General features: G+C 38.3%; 1 protein-coding gene and 2 long non-coding RNA genes across 3 annotated transcripts; all 3 read right to left on the bottom strand.

The window, feature by feature from the left end:
• Positions 1–1,095: 1,095 nt before the first annotated feature.
• Positions 1,096–4,919, bottom strand: LOC127851876 (uncharacterized). Its single transcript, XM_052385830.1, has 4 exons — positions 4,761–4,919; positions 4,100–4,205; positions 2,444–2,534; positions 1,096–1,360 (listed from the first exon to the last, which is right to left on the bottom strand). The coding sequence occupies exons 1-4, from the start codon at positions 4,793–4,795 to the stop codon at positions 1,137–1,139; spliced, it is 456 nt and encodes a 151-aa protein (XP_052241790.1). The 5' UTR covers positions 4,796–4,919; the 3' UTR covers positions 1,096–1,136.
• A 608-nt stretch (positions 4,920–5,527) lies between these two features.
• On the bottom strand, positions 5,528–16,647 carry LOC127851881 (uncharacterized). Its single transcript, XR_008036007.1, has 4 exons — positions 14,034–16,647; positions 10,017–11,478; positions 9,375–9,428; positions 5,528–6,073 (listed from the first exon to the last, which is right to left on the bottom strand). It is a non-coding gene; the product is annotated as an uncharacterized LOC127851881 (long non-coding RNA).
• A 286-nt stretch (positions 16,648–16,933) lies between these two features.
• On the bottom strand, positions 16,934–21,165 carry LOC127851884 (uncharacterized). The gene is made up of 3 exons (XR_008036010.1): positions 21,125–21,165; positions 17,932–18,091; positions 16,934–17,038 (listed from the first exon to the last, which is right to left on the bottom strand). It is a non-coding gene; the product is annotated as an uncharacterized LOC127851884 (long non-coding RNA).
• Between the last annotated feature and the right edge of the window lie 2,393 nt (positions 21,166–23,558).

Genomic DNA, 23,558 nt, shown 5'->3' on the forward strand with positions numbered 1-23,558 from the left:
CATTGTATATAGCTATATTTAACAACAATCTTCAATGTTAAATGAATGACACCATCATTCCCCAAAGACATGACATATTGTTTTGCTTTGAACACATCTTTGCTGGTCACATTAATTTATGGCTTTCCGTTTGAATTGTTGTGCTTTGTCATTCTGCCATTTCATTCTGAATTAGGTCATTTATTTTTCACCCGTTACAAAGTTCAAAGATAATATCTGTCAGAGTTTGTGCTTAACAGACCATGAGGAATGTAGAGAATATCTATCTTAAACAGTATATATCTCTGAGCTCCTAGTTTTGACTGGGGTCAATATGGTAACAACTGCTGCAACTGGCTGTGTTGATCTATCTTAAACAGTATTTATCTCTGAGCTCCTAGTTTTGACTGGGGTCAATAGGGTAACAACTGCTGCTCCTAGTTTTGACTGGGGTCAATATGGTAACAACTGCTGCAACTGGCTGTGTTGCCTGACCATGAGGAATGTAGAGAATATCTATCTTAAACAGTATCTATCTCTGAGCTCCTAGTTTTGACTGGGGTCAATATGGTAACAACTGCTGCAACTGGCTGTGTTGATCTATCTCTGAGCTCCTAGTTTTGACTGGGGTCAATATGGTAACAACTGCAGCAACTGGCTGTGTTGCTGATTGTCTCTGAGCTCCTAGTTTTGACTGGGGTCAATATGGTAACAACTGCTGCAACTGGCTGTGTTGGCTGACCATGAGGAATGTAGAGCATATCTATCTTAAACAGTATTTATCTATGAGCTCCTAGTTTTGACTGGGGTCAATACGGTAACAACTGCTGCAACTGGCTGTGTTGCTGATTGTCTCTGAGCTCCTATTTTTGACTGGGGTCAATATGGTAACAACTGCTGTAACTGGCTGTGTTGCTGATTGTCTCTGAGCTCCTATTTTTGACTGGGGTCAATATGGTAACAACTGCTGCAACTGGCTGTGTTGCTGATTGTCTCTGAGCTCCTATTTTTGACTGGGGTCAATATGGTAACAACTGCTGTAACTGGCTGTGTTGATCTATCTTAAACAGTATTTATCTCTGAGCTCCTAGTTTTGACTGGGGTCAATATGGTAACAACTGCTGCAACTGGCTGTGTTGCTGATTGTCTCTGAGCTCCTATTTTTGACTGGGGTCAATATGGTAACAACTGCTGCAACTGGCTGTGTTGCTGATTGTCTCTGAGCTCCTAGTTTTGACTGGGGTCATACGGTAACAACTGCTGCAACTGGCTGTGTTGCTGATTGTCTCTGAGCTCCTAGTTTTGACTGGGGTCAATATGGTAACAACTGCTGCAACTGGCTGTGTTGCTGATTGACCAGTTTTATTTCGTCGATTGGCGTCTGAAAAAAAAAAGAAAAACGGGATACTGTAAATGTGTTTCCGTCTATTTTTGATACCAAACCAAAAACAAAACTTGCATAGGGTGTTACGACTTATCTGACTTGAATTCATAGATGAAACGATGGCTCGATTGGTCCATGTCGGTTTGAGTGCTACTTATAAGTATCCCGGGTACTCTTCAAGTATACTACAATATACCCCGGGTACATAAAATACGCTTGAACGCATCCAGCCAATATTTGACTGTACCCAAGTTTTACTCCTACCCAAAATCCGATGTGATATAACCCGCTACTGAATTACGAAACTAAATTATCTTTGAAAAAAAACTTACTTAACATTCTTTGAGAGTATGAGTTTCGATAATACTGGGGCCATTTTACAAAACACTGATATAAATATGAACATAACTAACTTTATAAAATGATTAAACAACGGGCAATTTAGCGAAAGTATTCCTGGGTACATTTTAGTATATTGTCCATACCCTGGGTACATTGTAGTATGTTTAAGAGTACCCGCGGTACTTTTAAGTAGTACCCGGGCTGACAAAGACCAATCAAGCAAAATGATGGACCTGGGACTATTGATACAATGATAATTAATAATAATTATTTTAGATAAAGTATAACCTCTTTATTACCAAATAATTTGGACTGAGATTTTATAAAGATCCTTTTCATTATCAGATACTACCTTATCAATAATGACAATAAGCAAAGGCCTACTAGACGATGGTCCCAAAAACATGAATTCAGCGAGAGTTTTTCTGAGAAAACTCAGATGACTTTTATGATGTAAGAAAAAGGTTTGGCCACCATGCACCCACATTCCAATTTTGTGTCAAAACTCTACTACTTATGTCAAAGGAAACATAAATCCAAATAAACAAGTAGGAAAGTTCACATGATGATAAATATATTTGGTTTCATCACACAAGAAGCAATACTTTTCGAGGTTATACTAGACACAAATCGGACAGCTGGATGGATGCATCGACGAAAAAGGGTCAATCTACATGCACCCACCCATCTCTGAATTCAGGGGCATGCCAAAAATTTACACATCACTTGAAAACTCACCCGTAGACTGAGGGTCCTGGACCAGGGGGATGCTTAATCTGTGACTACAAATGCTTCCAGAACAAACTGAATGATTTGCTATCAAGGTTTTCTGGAAATAAAGTAAATCATGTGCAAAATGAAACAACAAAACTGAAGACAACACAAGCTTTTTCAACGATAAAAAACTGGCTCAACCCGGTAACATAATTGTGAGTGTCTTAATAAGCTATTAACTTTCATATAAACGAGCACACATATTTTAACTAAAGCTCGCCTTGTGCCCAGGATGTTACGGAGCTGGGTAACCACTTGAAACTGTGTACACGTTCAATGAAATAAAATTAAACTATGTAGTTGTTATAAATTACTTTCATTTGGTTTTAAGACCAAATTTTATTTCAATGGTGTTTATACAAAACAAAAATATCAAGTGGTGTGTTAAAAAGACAAGGGTTATTTATAAATTGTTCTAGAACACTTTTTGAAGATTCACCAATTGCAACAGATTTTGTTTTAATGGATAAGTATACAAAGAGCACCGCTCATATATTGTTCTTTGTAAAGGTGAAGGGACCTATCTCAATACTTCATCAAACAGGAGGGAGGGGTGGGGTGGAGAGAGTTTATAGTGTGAAGGTGTGGTCATTTATGACATTATCTTTCAAAAATGAAAAAAAAGTTACATAACTTGCCTACACAGTCCCCTTATGATAGTTAGCATGTGTTCCAAGTGCGAAATCAATAGCCAGGATACTTTAGGAGTAAAGTGCACCAAATCACAAAACTTAACCAAATTTTCAATGTTCTAAGTATAAAAGGGGCAATAATTCTGTCAAAATGCCAGTCAGAGTTACATAACTTTGCCTGCACAGTCCCCTTATGGTAGTTAGTAATTGATGCAAGTATGAAAGCAATAGCTTTGATACTTAAGAAATAAAGTAGACCTTAACACAAAACTTAACCTAATTATCACTTTTCTAAGTATAAGGGCACATAATTATGTCAAACTGCCAGCCAGAGTTATCTCACTTTGCCTACCCAGTCCCCTCATGATAGTAAGTAAGTGTACCAAGTTTGAATGCAATAGCTTTGTTACTTTATGAGAAAAGTGGAACTTAACACAAAACTGTTTATTGCAACAAACATGTGCTCAAGATGGTTCCCTAATATGCCCTTACTAGACAGGGCTATACTTCTAATATGGGTCGCATGAAACAATAGTTATAATAATATACACACCCTAGTTGTATCAAATCCTGTCAAACTGACACCTGTTTGTTAATTGAAAACTCTATTAATATGGGCAGTGGTCATAAATCTGAGACATGGTGGGTGCACAAAAATACCTCCTTAAAATAAGTGATCCCACAGTTTGCGTCATTGAAATGTGCGTTAAAAACGTCAAACTTTATGTTTAAGTTATATATTGGTGGACAAAACTAGTCATAATGTGCGCATCTTTATCGATAAATTTAATATGATTTATGACAAACACATGTTTTGTGGATATTCTTCAGACATATTATATTTTAATACTTGCGTTTATATATTTACTCTAGTGAAAAACATAACATCTTTAATTTGTGCATGGAAACCAATTATTATTTCAATAACATAAATCTGTACTCAAATAAAAATATATAATGTGTGCGCTAAAACTAAACCCATACTTACCAGAGTAGGTAAGCAGCTTGAAATTATCACATGGTTTCTTGGCTTCCTCAATTGTATGGTTTCTCCTTGCAGACTTTGATGCCACATTATGCAGTTAACTTGTTTACTGCAAATGGCAAAACAATATTTTACAGATAACGTTTAAAGATTATTCCTAAGCTGTAATCAAATCCCTTATCAGTCAATAAGACACTAGTTTTTCTGCATATATTCTGCAAACAGAGAAAGAGTATGTAATTTTTAAAGGAACGTTTTTGGTTGTTCTTGCTAATGCCCTGTGTTAGAGTCCCTTTATTTACATATAAAAATGGAATATTATTACATAAATTGGTTTAAAAGTGTGCAATATATATTTAACATATATTATTAAAATGAAACTAATACAGTTCATGGAATAAAATAAAATACATATTAAACAAAGATATGCTTGTATATTTAAAGAAAAGCCTACTTTAAATAATCATCGAATTAAAAGCAGCCAAAGCATATTACGATACCATACAATATGTAATGCAATATATTGGTATAATTTGTAGTTACCAATAAATCTGTTTTTTTGTGTTTGCGTATTAATTTCTTTTAGTCATGTCACTGACTTATGTCAGTCAACTTTCTCACAACATATTTGAACATGTCTCTTTAAAATCTTACACTTTCTTACTTCCATGACCATCCAAGCCCATATGACCATAACATGACCCATAGGTCAGTACAGGGGCAGGGTGCGGGCCATCCTTAACATGACCCACAGGTCAGTACAGGGGAAGGGTGTGGGCCATGACCCACAGGTCAGTACAGGGGCAGGGTGCGGGCCATGACCCACTTGTCAGTACAGGGGCAGGGTACGGGCCATCCTTAACATGACCCACAGATCAGTACAGAGGCAGGGTGCGGGCCATGACCCACTGGTCAGTACAGGGGCAGGGTACGGGCCATGACCCACAGGTCAGTACAGGGGCAGGGTGCGGCCATCCTTAACATGATTAGAAGAGGCAGAAGGCAAGAAAACTAAAACTTAATAAAAGCAAATTTGAATATAGCAATATGCTAAAATATATTTTTAAACAAAACAATAGTTAATATTAAATGGTTGAGAATAAACTAAAATCATACAGACATATTTGCATTCATTCCTCTCGTAGTTTAATGCATATGCACCACTGTTGTTGATGTTTAGTATACAACTGCTGCTGAAACTGTTTTTGCTGCTGTGCTGACATTGCTTGGTGGCTAGAATTCCGCTTGACACTGAACAATGGCCACTGAAAAATAAGTTATATTGGATCATTTGTTATAATGCAATCAAAGATGACAAGTGGTGCAAGGGATTTAATGCTTTTGTTGTTTTTATACACAAATATCAACACACTTCTGTGTAAATATAAGTTAATCCCCCTGAATAAAATATAAGTAACACAGCCTCTGAAATTCCATGTATGGTGAGATACAGAAACAGTAAATTAATATTGTGCAAGAGAGTTACTTGGCCAATGATAAGTTGGAGCTTTGTCACAAAATGATAACTAAACCTCAACCCAGACTTCATGGGGCTCACAACCTCAACCCAGACTTCATGGGGCTCACATGATTGAAGTTTCATCTTATTCCCTTTAGAAATGTAGATGTGGTGAGGTAAAACTATGTTTACATAAAATGCAGACGAAACGCCCCTCTAACAGACCAACTTACAGAAAATTGACTCCCATATAACCTCTGTATGATTTGTGGGATTTAATACTCATTGTATTCACATCTCCACCTTGCAGGTCATGTTTTTGTAATATTACTGTGAGATTGGAATGTTAATAGATAATAGATTATAGACTGAGGCTGCTGCTTGAGCCCAGATTGGTACCAATTTGACCTTCGGCATGGAAGCCCCTTTCTCTAAAGGGTCACGCTTGGCACAGTTACACAGTTCTTTAGATGGTCGTGATTTTCAGGGTACTGTTCCATGTTGATTGACAAGTTGTCCTGTAAAATAAAATATCAACAAACTTAAACTTCAGTAGCATCAGCAACAGATAATTCTATTCATCTCTTAGAATGTCCTTTACTTAAGGCAAGTAACCATGTGACAAAATTAGACATATGATATAAATTATACAAAGCATTACACAGTTTTGTAACATGAGCAGCAAACTTAAGAGTGTATGAACTATTATGAAACTTACGCCAATTGCATAAATTCTGGTGGCATTAATGCTTAGTCGAGTCGCAACTTTTCCGACATTTCACACACCAAAAAAATTAAGAATGATAAAACCAACAAAATACTCCCGGTTAGAAGTCTGGTTTACATTGATCGTGTGTACAATGTTCGATATGTTTAATGGTCTGGTTCACATTGATCGTGTGTACAATGTTAGATATGTTTAACGGTCTATGTTCTTCATTAAACAAGACAATGCGATCTGGCTGGTTACTAAACTTGTAAAAGATAGTATGCCCCAAAACAATATTGAACATTTTCATGATGATCCAATAAAACTTATTTTGAAACGGATAGCAGATGTTAATAAGTGTCAACACTTTTGCTTTTATTGATTTTTTGGTTTTTAAGGAAGCATTTCATTATCAAAATCCAGTTTTTGCGGTAAGTGGCTTTCCTGACTAGCCTGTGCAGATTGCGTTCCCCAGAGGTAAGTGGTTTCCCTGACTAGCCTGTGCAGATTGTGTTTCCCAGAGGTAAGTGGTTTCCCTGACTAGCCTGTGCAGATTGCGTTTCCCAGACGTAAGTGGTTTCCCTGACTAGCCTGTGCGGATTGCGTTTCCCAGAGGTAAGAGATTTCCCTGACTAGCCTTTGCGGATTACGTTTCCCAAAGGTAAGTGGTTTTCCTCACTAACCTGTGCGGATTGGGTTTCCCAGATGTAAGTGGTTTCCCTGACTAGCCTGTGCGGATTGCGTTTCCCAGAGGTAAGTGGTTTCCCTGACTAGCCTGTGCGGATTGCGTTTCCCGGGTGTAAGTGGTTTCCCTGACTAGCCTGTGTGGATTGCGTTTCCCACATGTAAGTGGTTTCCCTGACTAGCCTGTGCGGATTGCGTTTTCCAGAGGTAAGTTGTTTCCCTGACTAGCCTGTGCGGATTGCGTTTCCCAGCGGTAAATGGTTTCCCTGACTAGACTGTGGATTGTGTTTACCAGAGGTTAGTGGTTTCCCTGACTAGCCTGTGCAGATTGCGTTTCCCAGAGGTAAGTGGTTTCCCTGACTAGCCTGTGCAGAGTGCGTTTCCCAAAGGTAAGTGGTTTCCCAGACTAGCCTGTGCGGATTGCATTTCCCAGAGGTAAGTGGTTTCCCTGACTAGCCTGTGCGGATTGCGTTTCCCAGAGCAAGGCTAATTCGTGTTTTCAAAGCTACCTTTTAACTCTTATAATAACAACACAAAGTGAACATAAGTTGTTACATAAAAATCCTGTAACATATTATTATTTTTGTCTGCATTTAGTATGAATGGCAAGGTGCAAATATTGACTTCATTTCGCAATAGACATAGAAACCCAACAGTGCTAAGGTTGGTACAACAAAGACATGATTGTTCAACTTGTGAATGGAATAATACAAATTTAAATTGATGAATAAATTGTGATTGTTAGTGGGTTCGGGAGGTATAAAATTGATGACTTAATGTGTGATTGTTAGTGGGTTCGGGAGGTATAGAATTGATGAGTTAATTTGTGATTGTTATTGGGTTCGGGAGGAATAAAAAGGCACACGGGCATGATAATCAGAATGACATAAAAATCTATAAAATTGTAAGTATCAAAACAACAATTAAAAGACCATAAACACTCAAAATCAATTAATATTTCGTACAATATTTCAAAAAGTAAAGTTAACACATAAAAAAATCAATGTTCCTTATAGCAATATCCAAAATTTGATCACTAGATGTGGTCTGGTAATATAGATCAAGATACACATTGCTCTTTTTTTGTTTTGTGTGAATCAATATATTCCACACATGTTCATGCACCATGTAAGTGTCATATGAATAGATATTGTTGCAGAAAAATAAAATGGAATATATTGTGCCACACATATTTAAAAACGAGCATTTTGTATCTCATTAAATCTATGTGTGCATGGGACATCTCGTGTTGTAATTACACTGAACATACACAAATCCTTATATGTAAACTTTTTTCTAAATCAATCAAACTGTTTCATAATTTAAAAAAGCCCAATGGTCCTTCATGGACAAGTATCTGAATGTTGAATTGTTGTAAATGGAAAAAAGTGCCTGAAATGCTCACCTCAATTCAAGGTAAACCTACTGTAGAAGACATGACCTTGTGACATACTTTTTGACTTCACTTTAAACATTCTGATTAACTTTCATAATTGATGTGGCATAAATCTGGCCTATAGAGTGATAACCAAGTTTGTTTCAAGGTTTGAACTGGTGACCTAGTTTTTGGAAGCAATGTGACAGATTCAAACTTAACCTATAACATATCATGATAATCATCTTTGATCATGATTGAGATGTGAGACCTAGTGTATTGTTACACAAGTGGCCTTGGTTTAAACTCAGGCTAAATATTGTTAAAATAAACTTTTTGCCTTGATAATGCCAGAACATTTTGACCCAGTTTCATCAAGGTTCAATAAACATTCAGGCCTTTAGATTCTTAAACAAGCTGACAGTTGAAGCAGCACACAGCACGCTCAATGACATAGGGTGATCACAATTACTTCTCGGGGGAATATACATATGGGAAATTCCTGATGCACTCAATACACAAGCTATGGACACTTGTATTTACGTGTGATTTTATAAACCATTAAAATTATAATCCATAGTTCATAATTTATAATTAGTCTCTAAACTAGATGTTCGGATCTCCACAAAACAAAACAACATTTTATGCAAAGCTACAAACATCAGTGACCCCTCTTAGATATCAATTTTTTTTTATCAACATACTTACATTTAAAATGGAACCTCACTTTGTAAAGAGTTAACAATTTAGATATATTGGAACCTGCTTAAAAAGTGTGTGTTTTCCATGTTATTCTGTGTTTTAATAAAGCTCTGGATTCCTAATTCAAGTCTGAATGTCAGGGATTAGCGTGAAACTGTTGCATCTTCTTCGAATGTCAAAATAGTAAAATAAGGTTGTTGATGAACCCTTGAAATGAAATAATTTGTACTGGTCTTCTTAATTGAAGAGCAGAAACCCCAAATCGCATTGAGTTTTAACTATTTGTAAAGCCAGGGTCTCCAGAATGCTTTGCCAAAGTTACCCGTTTTGCCATGGCAACGGGACTTACCGATTAGGATGTTGTGGCTGAGTTGTATTTGGGGAACCTGCGAGTATAAGGCCTCTGTAAACAGAAAAAAAGACCTCGGGGCATCCCAGAAATGTGTCCCTGTAAACCAAATAATTCAATGCATTCTGAAATGGCATTTGTTATATTTGAATCAATTTTCTTTGAGTAAACAAAAATATAAGAAATACATTAAATTTGAAGGCTTCTGATAGAAAAGAGATACAGAAATATAAGAAATACATTAAATTTGAAGACTTCTGATAGAAAAGAGATACACAATTAAACACTTGATACTATACTTCTATATGCTGTACACTTGATACAAACCTAGCCTACTAAATAATAGTTTATCCCTATCTTAAAATATTTATTAAGTTATGTGTAACTCAAAAAAGGTCGGACGGACATAAGGACGGATTTCAGGAAGAGCAGAGCGAATAACAGACAAGAACAAATATTTACACCCCTCTCCTCCGCCCTTTCAAGGCAATACAAATTGGTGGCTATTATAAATATTAACAATATCATAGTAACTGTCAGCTAGAATATAGTTTAATCAATATATAAAACGCACACACTATTTAAATTGAATTTGGAGTAAAAAACACATCACACATTATACATGATAAATTACCAATGTACCTTGCAGATAAAGTAATCTTGGCCCCTGAGTAAGGCAGTCTGGAGCCCCAGGTCTAGAGACGCTGCACCCTCGGGTAGAACTCATTGGGCATTTGCCCCATGAAACTTGGCCAGAAAAAATCCCTGGGTGTTCGGGTCCAGCTGACCAGAGAGCCTGTTGTTCAGCTGCGTACCAATCTATGAGTGCATCTGGTCCTGTAGGAACCGGCTCTTAAAACAGATTCCAAAGAATTTAAATAAATATCGGAAAATAATGAAGACAATAATTTTATAATGTACTGAAAGCATTTAAATAATTGTTTTACTAAAATTGAATAGAAAAGCGGGAGTTTTCATGCAAGGAGAAACTTTTGGTACAGGAGCTGAATTTCGGCCGCAAAATAGACAAACTATGCTTGACATTCTAAAACTTATATTAAATCAAGTGTTATTCGCATTCATTTACCAAGTTTGATCAATATAAAAACACAGAATTCCTATTTGATGCTATGAACTTTTCCTCAATCAGGCAGACAACGGACTGATGTTAAGTGAACTATATGAGTGCATTCTGGGAAAAAATAGGACTTAATGTATGTGCAGTCTGCACAGGCTTATCTGGGATGACACTTTAAAAGGACTTAATGTATGTGCAGTCTGCACAATCTGGGATGACACTTTAATAGGACTTAATGTATGTGCAGTCTGCACAATCTGGAATGACACTTTAATAGGACTTAATGTATGTGCAGTCTGCACAATCTGGGATGACACTTTAATAGGACTTAATGTATGTGCAGTCTGCACAATCTGGGATGACACTTTAATAGGACTTAATGTATGTGCAGTCTGCACAGGCTAATCTGGAATGACAATTTAATAGGACTTAATTATGTGCAGTCTGCATAGGCTAATCTGGGATGACAATTTAAGCCCCATATCGCAGAACACTGCTAAGATACTTCTTATTGTTCTTGTTGCTGCTGCTGCTGTGACTGGGCCATAGACAGAGATGGAGTGAGTCCCAACGCCGAAGTCGCCACCCCAAACCCGAGAATTGCCGACAACAACTGTTGTTGAATGGCGTCAATCGCATACTGCTCTCCAGGCCTAAGGTTCACATTTTTCGAGAACATCATATCGAGGTCAGTCACATTAACGGACGTGTCAGGCAACGCCTGCTCTATCTGTTGAATCAGATCGTTTCAGTTCGAGCAACTTGTCCGGCCTAATTTGTTGACGCAATCATCCAATTGTTGCTAAGCCACATCAATGCTGAGACGGAAGTCGAATTCACCTAGGCTCTGCTGTTGGAAGTGTTGATGTAGCCAACATGGGAGGAGATATTGATAGGAGGCTTGGTAGTCTGACACAAGACGTCTTCATGCTGAATTTCTTAAGCGAGTTGTAGTATTTGTGCAAGAAGGGGGTTGTCATTGACTTTCACTTCAATGACGTTTGTCATGTTTGCTAGTAAAGTTCACTGAAAAGGAAATGGAAAGTAAACTTAAACCGGATTGTTTAGTGACACATGAATAAGCCTTGCAACACCTTACTTAACAGACCTGTTTTTTTAAATGCCAAACATTGTGCCTATAATTGATATTTAGAATATTGCAATTAATTTTTTACCAATGAGAACTCAGAATAACGAAGTATCAATGTTTTACGGGCACCAGCTTTAAATTGGAATTTTTGGGTTTGTAGCAAAGTGTTATATTTATTTTTTGTAAATCAAAACCACGCATTACTTGAGCAATTTAGAATGTGAGACTGTACACCTTTAATTGTGTGACTATAGAACTTTAAATTTGAGACTACATAATTTTAAATGTGATACTAAGCAACTTAAAATGTGAGACAACACAACTTTAAATGTTACAATCTACATATTTAAGTGTGAGTCTGCACACCTTTAAATGTGACAGTTTATGACTTATACCTGAGACTTAACAACTTTAAATGTGAGACAATTCAACTGTATGGCATTTAATAAGAAACAATAGATGTGAGTTCAAAATAGTAATTAAACTAAGTGAAATAAGCAAACTATAGCTTTGTCAAAGACATGACGAATGCCCCCACATGCCGCATTGACACATAATATTTTTCATGCCGTCTTCACAAAAAACAGCGGACACCATGCTCAATTTTTAAACGCACTAAGTGACCCCTTGACCTAGTTTTTGACCCAGAAAGGCCCAAGTTCTAACTTTGCCTTTAGATCATCTCCATTAAACTTCTGACCAAGTTTGGTGAAGATCGGATGTAAACTACTTGAATTACAGAGCGGACACCATGCTGAATTTAAAAAAATGCACAAAGTGACCCGGTTACTTAGTTTTAGGCCCGGAATGGCCCATGTTCAAACTTGTCCTAGAGATCATTTAGATAAAACTTGTGACCAAGTTTGATGAAGATTGGATGAAAACTACTTGAATTAGAGAGCGGACAACATGGTGAGGTTTAAAACGCACTAAGATACCCCGTGACCTAGTTTTTGACCGGGCATGACCCATATTCAAACTTGACCTAGACATCATCTAGATAGATACACCTTCTGATCAAGTTTGGTGAAGATTAGATAAAAACTTATTGAATTAGAGAGCGGACAACATGGTGAGATCTAAAACACACTAAATGACCCCGTGACCTAGTTTTTGACCCGGCATTGCCCATGTTCGAACTTGACCTACACATCATCTAGTTACAACTTCTGACCAAGTGTGGTGAAGATCGGATTTAAACTACTTGATATAGAGAGCGGACACCATGCTCAATGTGTAAAACGTACTAAGTGAACGTGTGACCTAGTTTGGTGAAGATCGGAGGAAAACTACTTGAAAAAGAGAGAGGACACCATGCTGAATGTTAAAAAAACGCAGCAAGTGACCCCGTGACCTAGTTTTTGACCCGGCAAGGCCCATGTTCGAACTTGGCCTCAAGATAATCTAGATACAACTTCTGACCAAGTTTGGTGAAGATCGGATGAAAACTACTTGAATTAGAGAGCGGACAACGTGCTGAATGTTTAAAACGCACTAAGTGACCCCATGACCTAGTTTTTGACCCAGCAAGGCCATGTTTGAACTTGGACTCAAGATCATCTAGATACAACTTCTGACCAAGTTTGGTGAAGATCGAATGAAAACTACTTGAATTAGAGAGCGGACAACATGCTGAATGTTTAAAACGCACTAAGTGACCCCATTACCTAGTGTTTGACCCGACAAGGCCCATGTTCAAACTTGGCATAGACATCATGAAGATTCAACTTCTGACCAAGTTTGGTGAAGATCGGATGAAAACTACTTGAATTAGAGAGCGGACACTTAATATGGCCCGACAGACAGACCGACAGACCGACAGACAAGTTCACTCCTATATACCCCCCTAAACTTCGTTTGTGGGGGTATAATTAAGCCAGTTATTCGGATAAAAAACTTAAAAATGTGCTATAACTAGGGGCTACCTCTGTGCAGAGTTTATTTTAACCGTTTTTGGATTGGGACAATTCGTAAAAAATCATAGTGTTTTGAATTTAATTGGGAAAATGGTTGTAGTTTTTGCTAAACATAATTTAAAAAAAGAGAATAAGTGCTATCAAGATAATTGCACTAAGGTTCAACTTATAGAGCTGCATAAGGAAACAAACTCAATTTGTAACCTATTAAAACATTGTTTGGGGTCAAACCTTGAATTGAGAACTTTAGCCAGTAATCATGGAAAAAATAAACTGTCTAAGATTAGGAATGTGACTCAATTTTGGCCCCAATTTCGACAAAATGAATAACACTGTATGATCTCACCTGAAGCTCAAGAAGCTGAGCTGATATGCTGGCCTCGCTGATATTGCCAAAGGCTGAATTTGAGTTCTGATTAACTCAATGTTGCAACCTATCAAAACATTCTTTTTTTCCGGGAAACCATGAATTGAGAAATTAAGCCAGTAATCATGGATATAGACTTTTTGAGATAAGAATGGGGCTGAATTTCGGCCCCGATTTCAACAAAATAATTAACACTGTAAGGTCTCACCTGAAGCTCAAGAAGCTGAGATGACATGCTGGCCTTGCTGATATTGCTAAGAGACGAGTTTGAGTTCTGCTTTCTTAAGGTTGAGAGTCGAAGGGCGTACTGGACCACACAACAAAACTGCTGTCATTTTCTGGACCACACAACAAAACTGCTGTCATTTTTAAAGCCTTCTCTTGCATCAATTCAATGTGAGGCCTTTTGGGCTTGGAGTGCTAAGTGCTCATAACAAAACCAGACGTGTTCACTTTAAGCACCTTGTTCACAATAGTGGGCGTAATTTGCGTCTGTAGCACACCCCATGGATGTAGGAATCTCTTAGTGTTTACAACAAAGTCTTTACTGCCTTTCTGTGTCAGCATGGATGTATTGTGCTCTGGGTGTTTACATCCAAGTCTTTACTGCCTTTCTGTGTCAGCATGGATGTATTGTGCTCTGGGTGTTCACAACCAAGTCTTTACTGCCTTTCTGTGTCAGCATGGATGTATTGTGCTCTGGGTGTTTACATCCAAGTCATTACTGTCTTTCTGTGTCAGCATGGATGTATCGTGCTCTGAATTCACAGCAAAGCCATTACTGCCTTTCTGTGTCAGCATGGATGTATTGTGCTCTGTGTTGACAGCCAAGTCTTTACTGCCTTTCTGTGTCAGCATGAATGTATTGTGCTCTGGGTGTTCTCAACCAAGTCATTACTGCCTTTCTGTGTCAGCATGGATGTATTGTGCTCTGTGTTCACAGCCAAGTCATTACTGCCTTTCTGTGTCAGCATGGATGTATTGTGCTCTGTGTTCACAGCCAAATCATTACTGCCTTTCTGTGTCAGCATGGATATATCTTGTTCTGTGTTCACAGCCAAGTCATTACTGCCTTTCTGTGTCAGCATGGGTGTATCGTGTTCTGTGTTCACAGCCAAGTCATTACTGCCTTTCTGTGTCAGCATGGATATATCTTGCTCTGGGTGTTCACAACCGAGTCATAACTGCCTTTCTGTATCAGCATGTATGTATTGTGCTCTGGATGTTCACAGCATAGTCATTACTGCCTTTCTGTGTCAGCATGGATGTATTGTGCTCTGGGTGTTCACAGCATAGTCAGTACTGCCTTTCTGTGTCAGCATGGAAAAGTCTTGCTCTGGGTGTTCACTGCATAGTCATTACTGCCTTTCTGTGTCAGCATGGATATATCATGCTCTGGGTGTTCACAGCATAGTCATGACTGCGTTTCTGTATCAGCAAGGATGTATTGTGCTCTGTGTTCACAGCCAAGTCATTACTGCCATTCTGTGTCAGCATGGGTGTATCGTGTTCTGGGTGTTCACAGCCAAGTCATTACTGCCTTTTTGTGTCAGCATGGATTTATTGTGCTCTGGGTGTTCCCAACCAAGTCATTACTGCCTTTCTGTGTCAGCATGGATGTATTGTGCTCTGGGTGTTCACAGCATAGTCATTACTGCCTTTCTGTGTCAGCATGGATATATCTTGCTCTGGGTGTTCACAGCATAGTCATTACTTCCTTTCTGTGTCAGCATGGATATATCTTGCTCTGGGGGTTCACAGCATAGTCATTACTGCCTTTCTGTGTCAGCATGAATATATCTTGCTCTGGGTGTTCACAGCATAGTCATTACTGCCATTCTGTGTCAGCATGGATACATCGTGCTCTGGGTGTTCAAAGAATAGTCATGACTGCCTTTCTGTTTCAACATGGATGTATTGTGCTCTATGTTCACAGTCAAGTCATTACTGCCTTTCTGTGTCGGCATGGGTGTATCGTGTTCAATGTTCACAGCCAAGTCATTACTGCCTTTCTGTGTCAGCATGGATTTATTGTGCGCTGGGTGTTCCCAACCAAGTCATTACTGCCTTTCTGTGTCAGCATGGATGTATTTTGCTCTGGGTGTTCACAGCATAGTCATTACTGTCTTTCTGTGTCAGCATGGATATATCATGCTCTGGGTGTTCACAGCATAGTCATTACTTCCTTTCTGTGTCAGCATGGATATATCTTGCTCTGGGTGTTCACTGCATAGTCATGACTTCCTTTCTGTTTCAGCATGGATGTAATGTGCTGTGGGTGTTCACAGCATAGTCATCACTGCCTTTCTGTGTCAGCATGGATGTATAGTGCTCTGGGTGTTTACAGCCAAGTCATTACTGCCTTTCTGTGTCAGCATGGATGTATTGTGCTCTGGATGTTCACAACCAAGTCATTACTGCCTTTCTGTGTCAGCACAGATGTATTTTGCTCTGGGTGTTCACAACCAAGTCATTACTGCCTATCTGTGTCAGCATGGATGTATCACGCTCTGGGTGTTCACAACCAAGTCATTTCTGCCTGTGTCAGCATGGATGTATCGTGCTCTAGGTGTTTACAACCAAGTCATTACCGCCGTTCTTTGTCAGCATGGATGTATCGTGCTCTGGGTATTCACAACCAAGTCATTATTGCCTTTTTTTTCAGTAACATTGCCAAAAGTCCGTTCTATTATGATATTTTGGCCGCTGAGAGGACAATCTGGGGCAGTCCGTAACCCTACTGTTGTCCAAACTATCAACAGCACAAGTATCCCACTAGGAAAGCTTACGCTTTTATTATTCCTTGATTTCCTCCTGTTCAATTTCTGTTTGTTATTGAACTTTTTATTCTTCATGATATTTGTTGTGATGTCCAACAGCAACAACTGACTGTTAGGGTTACCATAACTACTGCTATAATTTTTCGTGTCTGTAACACTCGTCCCTTTCAGGCCCACGCGGAACTCTAGCTTAACAAAACTACCCAGGCTTATGTTTGGAAAACATGACGTTTACATTGCGTTTGTCAGAACAGAATCATGCTCAGAATTTCCTGCAGAACAGAGTTGTTCAACGATGCTGACTTTTTGAGGCAGGAGGTCATGGGGAAGGAGTTAGAAGTCAAGGGAGGGGAAGTGTCACTCTGGACTGGGGCTCCTGCAGGCGAGACTGGTGCGGTTGCTGGGCCAACTCGATATCAATGCTGGTGCTCTGCTGAAAACAACAACAACACAGTGGGTGATAGGAACTTGTAACAAATTATATTACAATCTATAACAAAATATGCCTCTTGACTGGCTGTGAAGGTTTTCAACAACATGAATTTCTAATCTGGCATTTTATTGGTTCCTTGTCATCAATAGCATGAACATAAATACAATTAAGTCATTTTGTATTAAAACAAGAAAAGTGTTGGCTAATGCTATACGTATCTGTAAATTTATATCTATAATCTTTACTCCATTTCCAGAAATGTATTTTCATATGCCAATATGCGGATCACTAATGTTAGAAAGTGTCGTCCCAGATTAGCATGTGAAATTCACATAAGCTAATAAGGGAGGGTACTTTCTGACTAGACTGGATTTTCATAAAGAGGATTATTTGTTCAATGAAAAATACCTTTAAGAGGAAAGTGTTGTCCATGATTAGCCTGTGTGGACTGCACAGGCTAATCTGTGACAACAATCTAAGCACATGCATTAGGCCCCATTTTTCCACATCACAGCTTATTTATCTATTAGCCATTTTTTTGCTGCATAACAAAAAGAAGGAAAACCATCTGGTTAAAAATTTAATATTTTTTAATTGTACTTGTTCTATTAATCACATTACTTTTAAAATGCCATTATATATGTTTTATTGTTTATATATGTTTCAATAAATGGAAGGCAACAATATTAATATTTAACAATAATATTAATGTCTCACCAACGTTGCAAAAAAACACACATACATAATATTTTACCATGCCTTTACAGACCTTTGATGGTTAAAATCTGTTTAAATTCACACTAGAAAACAGTTTTAAAGTCAATTAACATGTAATTTGTAAGACATAATTTAAAAAAAACACAATATTAAACAACTTAAGGGCAACAACTCACTGCTAATGCAGATCTACAGTTCTCTCCCTTGTTAGTTTCAGCTAAAATGTCCTTCATGTTGCAATACCAGGACATGGAAAGTCTGTGTCACCCTCACATCGCTGGACTTTGATTTGACTGAGCCTTTCACTACTCCTTTGTCTTCTGTGCTTAGCAGTTGCTGTAACATTGAGAAAACCAATATGAAGTCTTTTGAACTAGTAAATTAGTAATACACCAGCATTTTTTTGCCAAATTGAAAAAAGTACCTGTACCACACCAATGAGGAAAATTAGCGTAATAATATCAAACATAGGGAAAATTCTATCTTTTAATTTGGGAATTATAGGTCTTTTTAATTGAATGGAACTTAATTGCACAAATCCAATCAAAATATATTCTTTGACATGCGTTTTTGTTGAAAAGTTCAGTTTCAGTGCTCATTTTATTAGTCCATTTGCATATAAGGAAGTGCCTATTACGTGTTCTTTATAAAGATGGAAAGAAAAGGCTTTTTCTTCACATACATCCTGGAGTAAAAATTATGTTACAAACCATTTGCCCTTAATAACTATCATATTACAATACTAGTTTGCCTGTACTTTATTGACGCACATAAATGTATATTTTCACAGTTACCAATAACAAAACAATATTTTGTCCAAGTTATTTTAAACATTAACTGTGTTTGATATGCTATTTTGTGAACAAATTATGGCTCGACATTTTCAATTTTGTGAAAAATGAGTAGCCAACTCTTTAAAAATGGTAAACTATGTTAAATTGGGAAATTATGAGCTACTATTAGAATTGCTCAATATGTATGTTAAATTTGCAGTTATATGTACACCGATGTCTCAATTACCAGTTTTAAATCATAGTGGTTTTTACACCATATTTGTTCTAATCAGAATTTACAAATGCCAACAGACTGGAAGCAGACTAAACTTGAGCCATATTCTGGACAACTGGGCTTAATGAATATGTATAGTACCACATTAGCCTGTGAAGTCCACACAGGCTAACTTGAGATGACACTTTTCACCAAGACATGATTTTTGTTTCAAAATAATTTTTTTAAAGTGAAAAATTCCTCAAAAATGGAAAGCATTATCCCTGATAATTCTGAGTGCGCACTGCACAGGCTAATCTGTGGATGGTACATAACATGCATTAAGCACCCTTTTCCCATAACAAGGCTCACCTGGTATCATCTTGTACAACTCTGTAACAGACTGTAGGGGGATTTACTTTGAGCCTCATTCCGAGAAAACAGGGCTTTATAAATTGTGCACTAAGTGTCTGCCCAGATAAGCCTATACAGCCACACAGGCTTATCAGGGACAACACTTTCCGCTAGACAAATTTCTTTTACTTTACCTTCAATTGGGAATTTTAGGAAGTTGTTTGGGAAAAATACATAGTTCCAGCATTTGGTATGGGGCCGATCTTGGCCCCTATAATTGACAAAAAAACAATAACACAGTACATATACACATCAAGAACTTAACACCTCCTTGCAAACAGGCTCTATAGAACCAAGGCATTTAAAGCTTAACTAAATATCTCACAACTTTATACAAACTCAACACTGTAAACATGATACATAAAAGAAAAGACACAATTTTAAATGCTATGAAATCAAATCATATTCTTGTCCACTTCATATTTAGCATTTTTAATACAGAGGTAACACTATAAAAGAATTGTAATGCGTTTGGGGCTATTTTTTGTTGATTTTAAGGTTTTACCGATCCACAAATTTATCACAAGCACACGGAAAATGAACTGACACAAATTCCCCATTTATTTTTCCAAACTGAGTAACCCACACATTACTAATAATATGTCCATGAAATACTTTTGGAATCACCAAAATTTGATGAGGAGGAATATCAATGATTTTGCAATATACAAACAATTAAAGAGGATATTTTACCATATGTGATACTGTAAAACCATTTATTTTCGTCAGCACGAAATTTCGTCCTTTTTAAAAAAATGACTATTTCGTCAGCACTTAAATTCGTCCATTTCTGGTTTTGAAAAAAAAGCGTCAGATTTGTTTGTAATGTTTGAAATACATGTAATACGCGGTTTCGAAAAAATTGTGCTGGGGAAAGAGGGGTGCAACACTTGGTAGTCACTTGCAGGAGGTGGGCCTTGTCTGGCATATGCCAATTAACAAGTCTGTTATTTCAGTTGATAGTAACTGTCCCTTTTTATTTTATGTCATTGACACGTTCTTTGTTATGATAAGCTGATAAGTGGGACTGAATAACCGTTAACGAGTGTTTTAAACAACGAAGCCAATTGCCAATTAGTCTTTTTCCATTACAATCACGGACAACCAAACACAAATCAATATATTCTTTATTAATTTGTAATAAAAGCGCAGAATACATTTCAGTAAGGTGTTGATCACACATTGTCATATTTTAATTGCGTTAAATAGTATTGTCTTTAATCTGGATTCGCCGCGTGTTGGCTGTATAATCAGCAACACCCCTGAAAAACACAATACACACAATGGGTGATAAAGTTGTTAACAATTAGCGCTAATCAACACTATTATACCTAAACGAAGTCAGCGCATTCGATACAGCCTTATTGCATTCGCGTTTTACAGGAAATGTCAGTTGTCAGTACACTGTATAATGTACACCCCTTTGTGTCAAAACCGGATTTAACTTGAGTGTGAATAGTCGACTGTTTAATATTCTTTGTATCAATACCATCCGGGTATCTGTACTATAAGTATACCAGTCTACAAACAAGGTGCGCGCTTCCGCATATGGGTACTCGGACGTTCAAAAAATTGACCTACAGTTTAGCGTTCACGCCGTCGAACGCGTTTAGCAATATAACTCGTTTTTTTCACTATTTCTTTACTCGCAAAAAATACTAGTGGCTTTTAACTTACCTTGCATTCTTTTTTTAATCTTGCAAGTGTGCGAGTGTTAATTTCGAGAACTGTGTATATGCGTGGATTACGCTGGATTTAAATGCCTCATGCCTATGGTAATTCAGTCTTTTTTGTTTCAAATATGGGACATGATTGTTCGTTAGGATCTTCAATTCGTCCATCGGTCGAAGGACGAAAAAGACGAAAATTAATGTCTGACGAATAATAATGGTTTCACATTATACAAACACTTTAAGAGGATATTTTACCATATGTACAATATACAAACAATTTAAGAGAATATTTTACCTTATGTAAATTCATTATGTTCTTTACCACCTCATCTTTTTGCATTCTTAATAAACAGGAAATACACAAGACGGCGCATTCCTGGTGTATTTATGGGTCTGTAAAACAAATTTTTATAGTAAAATTCATTTTAATTAGTAATTACTTACCTGCTATCTAATAGCTTACTTATCCAAAAGGATCGTATTTTATCCGGAAGCTTTCTGTCCGAATCCCACACTTGTCATAAACCCGTCCAGGTCAGAACGGTCACATAGTGCAGTGTAACCAAAAACGGGATATTACCCAGAAACCATCACTCTTATTTCAATAAACAATATGAAAATATTAGACGAAGAGCGGGGTGGGAGGTGGGACTTACCGATAGCAGGTAAGTAATTACTTATTAAAATGAATTTTACTATAAAAATTTGTTTTAATAGCTTAATTACGTTACCTGCTATCTAATAGCTGACTTTGCAGCTGCGGCGGGAAGGTTCGCGAAAAGCTCCCCATCACATAGAAACCCCTATCTCGGGTTCTCAGCTAATCTTCGTTATTACGGTATTAACTTAATTCACAGATAAGCGTAATATACCTATGCCGTAGAAGATACTACCGTTTGTGCAACCACAAGGGGGCCCAACAGATTCAAGTTGTCCTGTTGGAACTCCAGAGAACGAAGATAAAAAGATGAAAAGGTGGTCTGATTCCCACAGAAAGCAGCTTGAAGCACGTCAGAGAGTGGGGTATGATTAATATACGCCCACGAAGCCGACATTGCTCGTAATTCATGCGGTCTAATCTTAAAAAGGGATGAATCCCTTGATGAAAGAGAAGAGTAAGCCCTTTTTATAGTCGATGCTATCCAACGGGAAATAGAAGCCGCAGACACATCGCACCCCCCTTTTAAGGGCATGAAGAGTCTCTTGCGAGAACCTCGAATAGACTTAACTCTACTAAGATAAAACTTCAAAGACCTGACAGGGCAGAGGAGTCTATCTTCATCTTCATTTCCACAAGTTCTAGAAAGACTTGGGACCTTGAAGGGTTTAGAAGCCATTTAGGGGAGTTGAGTTTTAGCAAGGAATTCTGGCTGACACAACAAAGTGACGGCGCCATCGGAGGAATCAAAACGAAGATGGCTTTCTTCGATAGAAAGAGCATGAATTTCACTTCTACGTTTGGATGAAGCCATGGTAAGAAGGAAAACGGTCTTCCAGGTTAGGAACTGTAAAGAAGCCTGATTAAGGGGTTCATAGGGAGCCTTAGTACGCGATCCAAGAACACAAGCCAAATCCCATTTGGGGGTAAGAGAACGAGACACAGGACGTTTAAGTTCCATGGCTAGGATTAGTTCTGAAATGGCTGGGTCAGCACAGACTTGTGATGACTTACGAAAAGCCAAGGTATGCAAAAGCATAGATCTGTATCCTTTGATGGAGCTAAGAGAAAGTTTCTTATCATCAAAGAGATAGATTAGAAAATCCGCTATGCGTCTAGCAGAGGGATTGAGGGGATCAATTTTCCCTCGAACACACCAATTAGAGACGAGTTTCCAGCGAGCATCATAGACTGCTCTGGTGGACTTTCTCCTTGCAGAGGCAACGAGCCTTGAAGCCCTGACAGAAAAGCGTTTCTTCTGAAGGAATTGTCTGATAACGGCCAGACGTGTAAGTGGAACATGTATGGATCCACCGTGCAATTGAAGTCTGCTTCTCTGAGATAGGAGATCTGACCTGTGCAGGAGTTCCCAGGGAAATTCGCACAGGAGACCGAGCAGGTCGTTGAACCAGGATTTCCTGGGCCACCAAGGGGCTATCAGGAGGATCCGGCAAGAGCTCACACTGATTTTCCCTAAAATTTGGGGAATTAGAATGGGTGGGGGATAAGCGTAAGCGTCCAGTTGGTCCCAATCGAACAAAAGCGCGTCTACCGCCCACGCTGCTGGTTCGTACACTGGACTCACATACAGAGGAAGTCTGTGGTTGTCTCTGGTCGCAAACAGGTCGACCAGTGGATAGCCGAATGTGAGGAAAATCTGGTTGGCCACTTCCTGATGAAGTGTCCACTCCGATGGAAGTAACTGGTGTTTGCGAGACAAACCGTCCGCCAGGGCGTTGAGACGACCTGGTTTGTGTTTAGACAAGAGAGAGACGGTGAGGCTCTTGCAAAGAACAAGTAAGTTCCTTGTTTCCAGATACAGGGAGTGAGAGTGTGTACCTCCCTGTTTCTGGATGTAAGCCACGACTGATGTGTTGTCTGTCGATACCATCACACAGGAGTCCCGAAGATGTGATTGGAATTGAGAAACAGCTAGGAAGACTGCTCGCATTTCGAGATTGTTTATGTGCAGGTGAAACTCCTGAGGAGACCACAATCCTGATAATGTCAAGCTGCGGGGTTCCAGGTGAGCGCCCCACCTTCCATGCTCGCATCCGTTGAGATGTAAAGA

Source organism: Dreissena polymorpha, chromosome 11, assembly GCF_020536995.1.
Source record: "Dreissena polymorpha isolate Duluth1 chromosome 11, UMN_Dpol_1.0, whole genome shotgun sequence".
NCBI lineage: Eukaryota > Metazoa > Mollusca > Bivalvia > Myida > Dreissenidae > Dreissena > Dreissena polymorpha.